Source organism: Morone saxatilis, unplaced genomic scaffold (assembly GCF_004916995.1).
Source record: "Morone saxatilis isolate NCDOM2014 unplaced genomic scaffold, NCSU_SB_2.0 Contig1, whole genome shotgun sequence".
NCBI classification, from domain to species: domain Eukaryota; kingdom Metazoa; phylum Chordata; class Actinopteri; family Moronidae; genus Morone; species Morone saxatilis.
In genome coordinates this window covers 2,232,042-2,243,251 of record NW_023339651.1, presented here as the reverse complement: position 1 = coordinate 2,243,251, position 11,210 = coordinate 2,232,042, and the positions used below count along the sequence as shown (strand labels likewise).

Below are 11,210 nucleotides of genomic sequence, written 5' to 3'. Positions count from 1 at the left end.
TATATAATACAGACAGAGAATTGTATAAAAAGTTCCCTAAACAGGAAATAATCTGCTCAAAATTCATCCAAATCTCTGGTTTTACACAAACTTCCTGCAGTTACTGGATTCACCGTTTGGGTTCATTGTACAGTTTTTAATTTAATATGAAATATCCATAAAATATGTCACTGAGTCAGTTTACTCATCATAAATTGTTAAATATGGAAACAATATCAATGAGGATGTGATCTTAAAGGGTTAAAATTACTGTACTCTTGTATCCTGAAGCAACTTCAGCCCAGCAGTTGTCAGTACAGGGAGGGAGAGGAGTACCACATTCTTCATCACATACAGAACGGCTCATACGGTGACGTGTTCTGCGTTCGGGATAAAGGGACCGGATTCGAATGTGCTGCCAAAAGGGTAAGCCAAGAAAGAATGAGTCACTTTTTAAAGATATGCTCCACCCAAAGCTTCTTTTAAAACCAAAACCTCCTGCTGCTGAACACTGATGGTTACATTAAAACTTATTGACATGTTGTTGTTGTTGTTGTTTGATGATGTCAGATCCCACTGAGTCACTTCAGCAGCGAGGAGGTGAGCACGTGGAGCGCTCTCAACTCTCCTCGCGTCGTGGAGCTCTTCGGGGCCGTGAGGGAGAACCTCAACATCGTGCTCTTCATGGACCTGAAGCCAGGTGAGAACACAAATACTCTCTCGTGATCATTTAACCACTTATAGCCAATTAATTACCCAATTAATCACTCAATTAATTACCAAAACCTCTTCAGCGTGTTTGGCCCAGCTCCTGAAAGAGATGGACTCCCTACCTGAGGATTTGGCCCTGCACTACCTTCACCAGTCACTGGGAGCACTAGAACACCTGCACCACAGAAAGGTCCTTCACTTGGATGTCAAAGGTACTTCCCACACGGCCTGGAAAACCTGGAATTTAGAGTTTTCCAGTCATGGGAACACCTGGAAATTGATTTAAAAAGACCAAATATCCTGTAAAAATTGTGTTTTAGCCCTAAACTCAGATAGTCAGAGTGAATATTGGACTTTTAGTTGTTGGTTTACGGCTATTGTTGCTAACAATCTCACCGTATCAACTTTAATGGGTGGAAATATGTCAGTGTTGTGCTCTGCTGCCCCCCAGTGGCCAAAAATACATCAACTAATGCAGCTTTAAGTGCCTTTCTATACTTCCACATCTGTATATACTGTTTCCTTCCTGCTTCGCCTTCACCAACACGGGTTGCTTTAACCACATCCTGTGCAGCTCTGATGTGTCATAGCACTCCCAATTGAGAGGTTGGGTGTGGACAGAGGTTCAACAGACAAAAAACAACATTATATAACTGAATATTGTGCAAGAATATAATCACACAAAAGTAGCTCTTTAGATACAAACATCAGTTTTTAAAGGATGATGCATTTTTATAGATTGATCTTCTAATATAAAGTCATTAAAATAATCATAAACCAATCAATATGTGACATTATTATATGTAAATAATAATATTTATATACTTTTGATTTCACTTCAGGGTCTTTACTAGTGATTTTGAACCTTTATGTTTGTGTATTACTACTTTTACTTTTAAACAGACCTTAAAAGTGATCTTTAGTTTGACACCAGGTTTATATTTTCAATGTTTTATCACTTATTTGAAATATCTTTATTGGGTTGACAATATACGACATACATATAACTGTAAGTATGACATTGTCACCCAGTTTTACATCGTTAAACGCACAGGAAATATGGGAGAAACTCACAAAATTAAAAAGTCCTGCATATAAAGATAAATCTGTCTGCTCTGACTGACTGAATAAATCACACTAATCTTCCAAAGAAGAGTCAGAATTGACATTAAGTAAAGAACAGGATCCCACGTTTTGTTGAAGTTATCGGAGCAGCCCTCTAATACTGTACTTAATCTTACATCCTACATTAGGTCTTTAAGCCAAGAATTAGGAGTTTGGAGGCTTTTTTTGATCTTTCTTGTGAAGTAAAAGAGAGTAAAGAAGGTAAAATCTTCAGGAGGAAAACATGAAAAACGCCTGTGTTTAACAATTTAAGTTGAACTTTTGACGGGTGTGAGTTGAAAAGGCAGCACCAAGCTCTTTTTCCAGGTATTCCTCTGCAGAAACATTGAATCACTTCAGTATTCAGTATTTTTATTAGTTTTCAATGCTGTAGAGTTGCATAAATGTGGATTCATCTTGTTTACAGTGTCCCATCTCTTCCTGCCTGGTACAATATTATATTATAGTGCTTGCGCGGAGGGAGGGGAGCCCAGAAAAGCCTCTAGCTGCTGGTGCTACTGTCAGCTAGCATCCCCAGTGTCGGTACCTAATCCCAAACTGACATCTCACCCCTAAACCCTCGATAATCCCCGTTGAGAGGATTGAGCTGGAGAAGGGGGCTCGCTCAAATTCGGGCCCCTCACTGCTCGCTCAGCCAACATACGTCTAATTAACCAGCCTCATCACATCAGATCTTCACAAAGAGGTGGAAAGAAAAAGGTGTGCATGCTTTGTTTTTGATGGCGTTACCTTGCGCCATCTTTAAGAGCTGCTTCTGTCCGCCGTGTACCCGTCAGTCTGACAGCCTCTGACAGCCTCCTGATTCCTCTGTCAACTGTTTCATAATGAGCTCTGAATCAAAACAAGCTGTCTCACTAAATCCTGTGTGTTGATTTTATTCCAGTTGACAATGTGCTGCTATCTGCAGACTGCAGAGACACATTCCTCTGTGACTTTGGTCTCTCAGAGACATTAGATGACAGTGGACAGAGCACCAAGGCGTTCAGGGGTGAGTAGAAAGTGTAAAAAATCAGCAATTATTGATCATATTATTGGATTTGGTAACACAAATTAACTTTAAAGATTCCCTCAGACATATATAAAACAGTCTGATGTTCATTTCTGCAAAAAAAGTATAATTTTGACATTAAAAAGAATCTATCTCATTAAAAACTAAAGAATCTATAAATATGCAAATATTCCTGCTGCACACAAGTGTAACTTCCTGAACTATTGTGATGTCACAAATCCTGCTAGGAGCACTAGAATGAGCCTGATTTTTCATGTCTCATGTCCTACTGTCAGGATATAGTGCAATAATGACAATAATTATTTTTATAAAAGTTACTTACTGCAGCTTTAAGTAAATACAAAAGCAGCTGTGATTCAACAGGTTGTTGATCCTTAAAAAGTCATATATTTGCTGCCTGAATCTTCCTCCAATGGTCTGTTTGACTAGAGGATGAACAAAGACAATGACTTCTGCATTTATTATGTTAAATTTACCGAAAACATTACTTAAAAAACCTAAAAAGTGAAGCAGCAAATATAACTGTGTGCCTAAAGCCTCCCAGTTAAGTGTATGTGTGAACAACAGCAGCAGGATCATGTGCAACAGGGGAAAAGACGAGGTAATTAAGAGCTAAAACCACATTAATTGACTATTTGTGGATGTAGGAGCTGCCTTCCCCGGCACAGAGACCCACATGGCCCCCGAGGTGGCACGAGGGGATCGACTGTGTGCCAAGGCGGACGTGTGGAGCAGCTGTTGTATGCTACTGCACATGCTCAATGGATGCCACCCATGGATACGCTACTACTCCCATCCCCTGTGTCTCCAGGTGAGTCTTCTGGCATCACTGGTTGGACTTCTTCCACCCTGAAGTGTAAAAAAAACTACTGCTTTCTCATGTTTCCTGTCATCTTGTTTGTCAGATTGCCAACGAGCCTCCGCCTCTCTGGGAGGTGCCGTCCAACTGCAACAACTTCACGGCCAAAGTGTTCAGGGCCGGACTCCAGAAAGACCCCGACAGACGAGCCTCAGCAAAGGAGCTCCGGAGGAAAACCACCAAGGCCCTCAGAGCAGGTCGATGGGTTACATATCCGACAATCATCTTATAATGTAAAAGTTATTTATTGTTATAATAATAAGAAACTTTATTTATAGAGCACATTTCTGAACAAAGATCTTCATACTATTAGTTATTACAAAGTGCTGTGAAACCAGTACAACAGTACAATGAATACAAAATATGGCAAGAATATATACAAGAATAATAATAAGAAAGGCTTAAAGACAGCTAAATTAATAGATAAAATACGATGGAGTTTAATTAACAAAAGTCTGGCTAAGCTACACAATAAAAGTGCGATTTGAGAAGTGATTTGAAAGAGGACACAGTTAAGGAGATCCTCTCAGATTTCACATTATTGGCCGATAATTTATTTTTTTATTTATTGTTTATCCCAATTTTAAAAACAAAGATTCGGGTAAGTGGGATCTCTGCTATGTTCTTTAGTTGATCAAAAAAGTTTTGCTTTTTAGCTACAATACCCGATAAGAAATATACCGATAATAAGAATGTCTTAAATGTTTTTCAATGTAAACTAGAGCAGCATACTAATATCCGTGGGCTTTAATGGAAGGTATAGCTGCGCATCGTCGGCATAAAAATGACAGAAGATGCCATGAAAGTGAATAATATAAAAAAGAGCAACTATAATGGAAACAAAACAGGACCCAGGATTGATCCCTGAGGCACTCCGGACTTAGTTTTGATGAGACGTGATTGTCCATAGAAACACAGAATTGTGTGTTTTTCAGGCAGGAATCATCTTTAATATAAAGTACCTTATTATTGTGACATTATCCACATCACTCTAAAAATGAACGTTTGCTCCACAGTCGGAGGTTTGAGTCCCTGGTCCGTCAAAAGTGCCTGTGAGAAGCTCTATCGTGGCAAGAACCAGATTGAGGAGACCCCCTGCTCCCTGTCACCCGGGATCCCTGACACCCCAACGAAACCATCAGCTGCCGGCTCAGCGCCCACGATGTACTGGGTGAGCCCCTGGAGGACTACAGCGGTGGACGAGGACAGCTTCGACTGGAAGGACTGTGACTCTGACCACTCTGAGGTGGAGACAGACTTCCAGGCTCGTGAATGGGAGTCCCGGCTGAAGTCCCTGCAGGATGAGCCAGACTGGGACTCCTGGTCTGACTCTGACGTTGATATATACATGGGAGAGGAGGACTACGTCCAGGAACGGTGGCTGAAAACTGACAGGGACTATGAGGGGGATTGGGAAGAGGAAGGAGGTGAAGAGGAGGAGGAGGAGGAGGAGGAGGAGGAAGACTGGGACTCGTCAGTGTCTACAGAGTATCTCCGAGCTCTCCGAGGAATTTTCCCTTTGCTGCAAAAGGGCCAACAGACAAATGAGGATTCATGGGGATCAGAACCAGAGCTGGAATACCTCAGAGACGGTGAGTCAGAGAAAGTGTGTCCAGGATCAATTTATTTAATCTGCTGCAACAAGATTTTATTAAGGACACTGTATCTCAAAAAATAAATGTCCTGGCTGTAATGAATGAAGTGCAGCTGAGTGCTCTGCTATGATCTGATTACTGAGTGAAAGTCAATGTAACTCAGGGATCCAAACCCAGGAGAAAGTTATGGTTCATAGTTTTAATGGTTCTAATAACATCCTGCATCATATATTAGAAAGTATAACTCAATGGGTTTAGTGGAACATCATCTACAAGTTGTTTTAATACTGAAGGGCCTATGTACAACTATCCAGCAAGTTTTTAGGCTCAATATTACCAATAAAACACATTTTCAGAAGATATTCTAATGTCTTATAATTGTTTTTGAGGTACTAAGACCTTTTATGGATGTATCTGCATCTAAACTAGGTACAAACTGTCATTGTAAGTGGTTAGAACAGGTTTGTGAAAGAACACCGACTAATGTATAGACATAAATTACATGAAAATAGCATATTTAGAAGCAGAGATACAGACTTCTTTATGTGACGCTGAGACATGAAGGCCCTTGAAATCACCTCTATGTAGTATGTAATGATTTACTTTTAATATGTAATCTGGAGGTCTCTAGTGAAACACTTAATCTGTGGAAGTTTCTTTTAATGAGTAATACAAGATCCTGTGTGACCAGTCGAGCCGCCATTGTTTCCTGCTGCAGACAAATCAATCACATCACCTCCGCTGACTCTTATGGGTCAATGGGAATGTAAATACAGGAGCTTTGACGGACCAAGAGACTAAATTGCTGTCTTCTAGCATGGTTTAAAAACATGATACAAACCTACTGGTATTGTCCTTCATTGGGGAGAAAAGCTTTGTTGATTGGTACTAACAGAAACTGCTGATGTCTCTCACTAGATGTACCTATAGGCACCACGATCAAGACCCCGTCCCCTGAACCACGAGACGACCCTCCGTCATGTTTCAGCTGCTCGGACACGTCACAGATGGACGCTTCAGACAGAGTGAGTATATATATATATACGCAGGTGCATGTGTGCTGCACTTAAATCAAATCATAACCCTGAAACGTGTCTTTATTTTTAAGGACTCTGATCATTCGTCTGATGATCTGAGCTCTGGAGTCTTCTCCTCCTGCAACAGTCAGACGGACGGACACTTGGAGTGGTTGGCGTCAGCGAATCAGCCGTCCTCGTATTGCTTCGAAGGTACGCCGGCGGGACTGAATCACTATGTCGCACGCTGGTTGATTGTCTGTTTTTATTGTTGTTATTTGTTGCTCTGACGCTCCAGGTGTTGACATCTGGATTGAGAACGTCCAGGGCGAGTGTCTGAGGCTACGTGAGCGTCGGCAGGTCAAGGTGGGCCACGTTGCTATCGGGATCAGTGATCAGGTAGGAGACAGTTGATTGATCTCAAAACTGGTTGTTTGAAAGTTTTTGGATGGTTCAGAGTGAGTTTCCCCCACGACATTTTGTCTTTAGTTAGTACCACTGACAGTTTAAATAACGGACAGAGCTTCCAGGAAGTGTCTTAAACCTGCATTCTATGTAACAGCCAGCAGGGGGCAGCGCCACCATGCAGTCTTATGGAGAAATGAGACGACTTCTCAGTTGATTTATGAGCTCAGTAAACAGTATCCTGATGAGTTTATGGTCTCAGTCTCTAGTTTCAAGTCTTCTTTCATACATCATGATGTTCATTTAGTAAATGATGGTCCCATTTATAGTAAAATAGACCATAAAGCAGGGTATGCTTTAGGGCGTTCTCCTAAATCCTCCTCTTTGCAGGGTTCCTACGAGTCCTGGAAAACCTGGATGTTTAAAGACTAGTTTACGAGTCATGGAAACACCTGGAAATTGATTAAAATGACTTAAATATCAATTATATTTTGACCCCTAGCTCCCTTAGTTCACCTACGTCAACACAAGTTAAAGGAAACCCGTAGTGAAATCCCTGAGGACGCTGCAGAAAGCGAAACATGGTAACTTATATGACCATTTTTGAACTTTCCTACAAAACTACAAACAAGTCTTGTGAATTGGTCTTTCAGATCTCTGGGAAAGCCTTCACTCTGGAGACCCTGGACCGGAAGATGGTGTCCTTCGAGCAGGAGATTAAGGAGTCTTGTCTGTGGCTGCGCTGCGTTCCTGCTCCCGACCGGTGTCAGCGCTGGCGGTGGCGAGTCAGAGACGGCAAGCTGGAACTTCGAGAATGAGACAGCGTTGTTGTTTTGTTGTTGTTTGCACTAACTGAGGCATTGAATGTGGACATGAGGATGTCTACAAATACCTGGAGATGTTGGGCTGCTGATATGGTTGATTTTGAGTGAACGTGGTACTTTTGGTTGTGATTTAATATTTTTAAAGAATCCGTTGTTCATTTTATTTATTTTATAACTTGCGCACAGCTTCATCTGTGATCTGGAAACTAGAGTTTGTCATGTTGCTTGGTGCCTTTTAAGCTGCTTAAAACAACGAGTTAAGTGTCATAATACAACACGAGCCCTGAACACGTTAATACTTGAACGTTACTAACCTTTTATATCTTAATAAAAAGTGACCTCCAAGGCAGAGAAGCTGCTCTCTTCTGCTTGTTTTCCAGTCAGTGTCTCCTTCATTCGTCGTGTGGTTGACTGTCGGAGCAGCAGGGAGACATTCAAGACCAATAAGCTTGATGAAAGAGACGCTCATACTTAAGAAATTTAAAATGGCGACTCTGTTTTGCATCTGAAGTCTGAGGAAGAGCCTCATTACGTTTGTTGCTAAATAAATATTTTCTACGGGAGATATTTGGTGTGCAGAGTTTTCTGTTTTATATGATAACTTTATTTGTTTTAGCTGTTTTCTTTTTTACTTTGTGCTTTACACAAAAACAGCAGCAATTTATGAGGGACACAGATATATCCAAAAACACACCAACAATCAGAGAGACTATTAAAAAGAGATTAAAAACATAACACACAAATAAAATAAATATTAAGAATAAAAGAAAAAATAAAAGAAATCACAGGATAATCAGGAAACATTGTGTAAAGTCACATAGAAGCATGATTATAAAAGTATGTTTTTAGAAAAGGATTTAAAAGATGAAAAAGATAAAAATATAAATACAGAAATATACAAATAAATAAATGTAGAAATATATGAATAAATAAATAAAATTAATAAATAAATAAATGCAAAAATAGATCAATAAATGTGTAAATAAATATAAATACAGAAATAGCCATTTTCATTACCAAAATTATCTTTGTTTTTATTTATGTATTTAATTATTTATTCTTATATTCACAACAGAGGAATCTCCTTTAGTCTCCTTTAGTGTTGAGTCTGCACTGTGAAACAAAACCAAACTTTACTAATTAACTTTTCTTCCCTGATCATCTATAAAACTGCGTTCTGGCTCATAAAGAGTTAAAAGGTTGTCAATATATCCTGTAAGTGGAGTCAGTGCAGATAATACGGTCTCTAACTTCAGCGTTATAACCATGACTTCAACCATTATATATTTCTTAAAGTCAGATCACTTTTAAAACACACTCAGTGAATTAATCTCTACTAACAACCTGCCTCTCATTTATCCCCCGACTATAAAACCTAAAGGCTATAGGAGGCACAGCACTAATAAAGAAACTATTGCCCTCAGTTCATGTGACTGTAAACATGTGATCAAACCACATGATAAACACGAGGTTTCTCAACATTTTACAAGCACATTATTACATCACCTGTCAAAACAGCTGATGTGTGATAAAAATAATTAATAATTAATTTGATTATCAAAATTGTAGCTAATTCATTTTTATTTTTATGTGACAAAAATCAAAATCTAACAAAAAAAATGTAAAAAAATCCAAAAAGCATTATAATGATAACATATTTATAAAGAACTTAAAGAAAATGAGTCAATGGAACAAACTGGAATTATATTGCCTGCATTTAAAACACTGTTATTCCTAGCTGTGTCGTGAAACATCATTTAGACACTCTGGTCAAAATACATTTGTACAGTTTTGTCCTTGTTGGTTCAGTTGGTTTTTTTTTTGGTTTTTAAGATGATGTGTGTGTGTGATGTGTGATGTGTTTGAGGAATGTGGGGTCACTGCAGCAGCTCCTCCTAAAGTAAATATTTAAACAAGGCCCACCAGCTTTTAACAGACCCACAGGAAATCTTTACCCTTATTTACCATTATTTACCCCTATTTACCCTTATTTCTGGCCACAACATCACAACTAATACTCCTCTAACTCTATGATCCTTTATGTGAGGATTAAAAGGGCCGATCCTTATAAATACATGTAGAATCACAACCTAATAGCACACAGTGGTTAGATATTGTTGACTCTCAGTGTCCAGTAGCTCAGAAATCGATAATAGATGACTGATGACACCATTAATAACAATCACGTCATGTTTAATCAGGAAAGTAGCTTAAGAACACTCACAAAGGGCAACTGTTTATAGCATACTGCTGTTATAATCAGCCTGATCAGCTAGCATTGCTAATCAATACACACATTATTAAACCATTAATCAAACTAGTAACTAACAGCAGTCAATGTCAGACAACATTATCACACTTCCTAGTGTTTCTGTAGGGGTGACAAAGCGTTATAATTAGTTTTAATTCAGCTTTAAGCTCCCTGCACCAAACTCCCTTTAAGGAATATCATATTTTAACGCTTCCTAACGTGTCCATAAAAACACGTGACTCTAAAACACGAGCTGAAGGCCGTCATGTGTCCACAGTCTGACGGTCAATTCGGCATCAATATCATCCTTAAAGATAAACTATTAGTGAAAATGTGTCGTTATAAAGGATTTTAAAAAACGCCCAAATGTTGTTTTTAGGGTTGTACTGATTTAGGGCACTTTTTTGGGTCCACGTGTACTTTTGGACTCTTATTTGTTTCTGTCTTATCTTTTAAATGTCAGTTCTGATACTTTATATGTAAACAGACGAGATCTGGCTTATATTGTAAAATCTATGAGGATTATTGTTTACGCTGTAAAACCAGATAAATTCATTTTGAAACTGATTACATTGAACATTTTAAGTAAAACTAACTAAATTTAAGTTACAAAAATCCTTATTGAATCTTTATGGACTGAAAATTGAGTTTGTGTAACTTAAAGTTTTCAGTGTAATCTGTTTACAGTGTACATTGTATGGTATGGAAGCCCATTGGTGCCAATGTGACAGGAAAGAAAAAAATATTCTGTAAGTAATGACTTTGAGAAACTAAGTGAAAATATTGAGAAAGTTTCTCATTATTTTGAGAAAATGAGTGAAAATATTCTAAAAGTTTCTCATAATTTTGAAAAAAAGGGAAAATATTGAGAAAGTTTCTCATTATTTTGAGAAAATAAGTGAAAATATTCTAAAAGTTTCTCATAATTTTGAAAAAAAAGGGAAAATATTGAGAAATTTTCTCATTATTTTAAGAAAATAAGTGAAAATGTTGAGAAAGTTTCTCATTATTTTGAGAAAATAAGTGAAAATATTCTTAAAGTTTCTCATAATTTTGAGAAAATAAGTGAAAATATTCTTAAAGTTTCTCATTATTTTTAAAAAATTTGTGAAAATATTAAGAAAGTTTTTCATTATTTTGAAAAAAGGGAAAATATTGAGAAAGTTTCTCATTATTTTGAGAAAATAAGTGAAAATATTCTAAAAGTTTCTCATAATTTTGAAAAAAAAGGGAAAGTATTGAGAAATGTTCTCATTATTTTGAGAAAATAAGTGAAAATATTGAGAAAGTTTCTCATTATTTTAAGAAAATAAGTGAAAATATTGAGAGTTTCTCATTATTTTAAGAAAATAAGTGAAAATATTCTAAAAGTTACTCATAATTTTGAAAAAAAAGGTAAACTATTGAGAAATTTTCTCATTATTTTAAGAAAATAA

At 37.8% G+C, this 11,210-nt stretch overlaps 1 protein-coding gene across 3 annotated transcripts in view; it reads left to right on the top strand.

Moving 5' to 3' along the window:
• LOC118327630 (mitogen-activated protein kinase kinase kinase 14) overlaps positions 1-8,088 on the top strand; it is a 10,937-nt gene extending 2,849 nt beyond the window's left edge. The window contains exons 4-14 of one of the 3 annotated variants that reach the window (XM_035661064.1): positions 271-405; positions 550-679; positions 774-902; positions 2,699-2,803; positions 3,472-3,635; positions 3,730-3,880; positions 4,700-5,275; positions 6,197-6,303; positions 6,387-6,507; positions 6,593-6,693; positions 7,353-8,088. In XM_035661064.1, coding sequence (XP_035516957.1) covers positions 271-405; positions 550-679; positions 774-902; positions 2,699-2,803; positions 3,472-3,635; positions 3,730-3,880; positions 4,700-5,275; positions 6,197-6,303; positions 6,387-6,507; positions 6,593-6,693; positions 7,353-7,517 — 1,884 coding nt within the window. In that variant the 3' untranslated portion in view covers positions 7,518-8,088. Of the gene's footprint in view, positions 1-270; positions 406-549; positions 680-773; positions 903-2,698; positions 2,804-3,471; positions 3,636-3,729; positions 3,917-4,699; positions 5,276-6,196; positions 6,304-6,386; positions 6,508-6,592; positions 6,694-7,352 lie in introns of those variants that run through there. The other 2 variants (XM_035661072.1, XM_035661078.1) reach the window with 2 other exon arrangements.
• Positions 8,089-11,210: the final 3,122 nt, after the last annotated feature.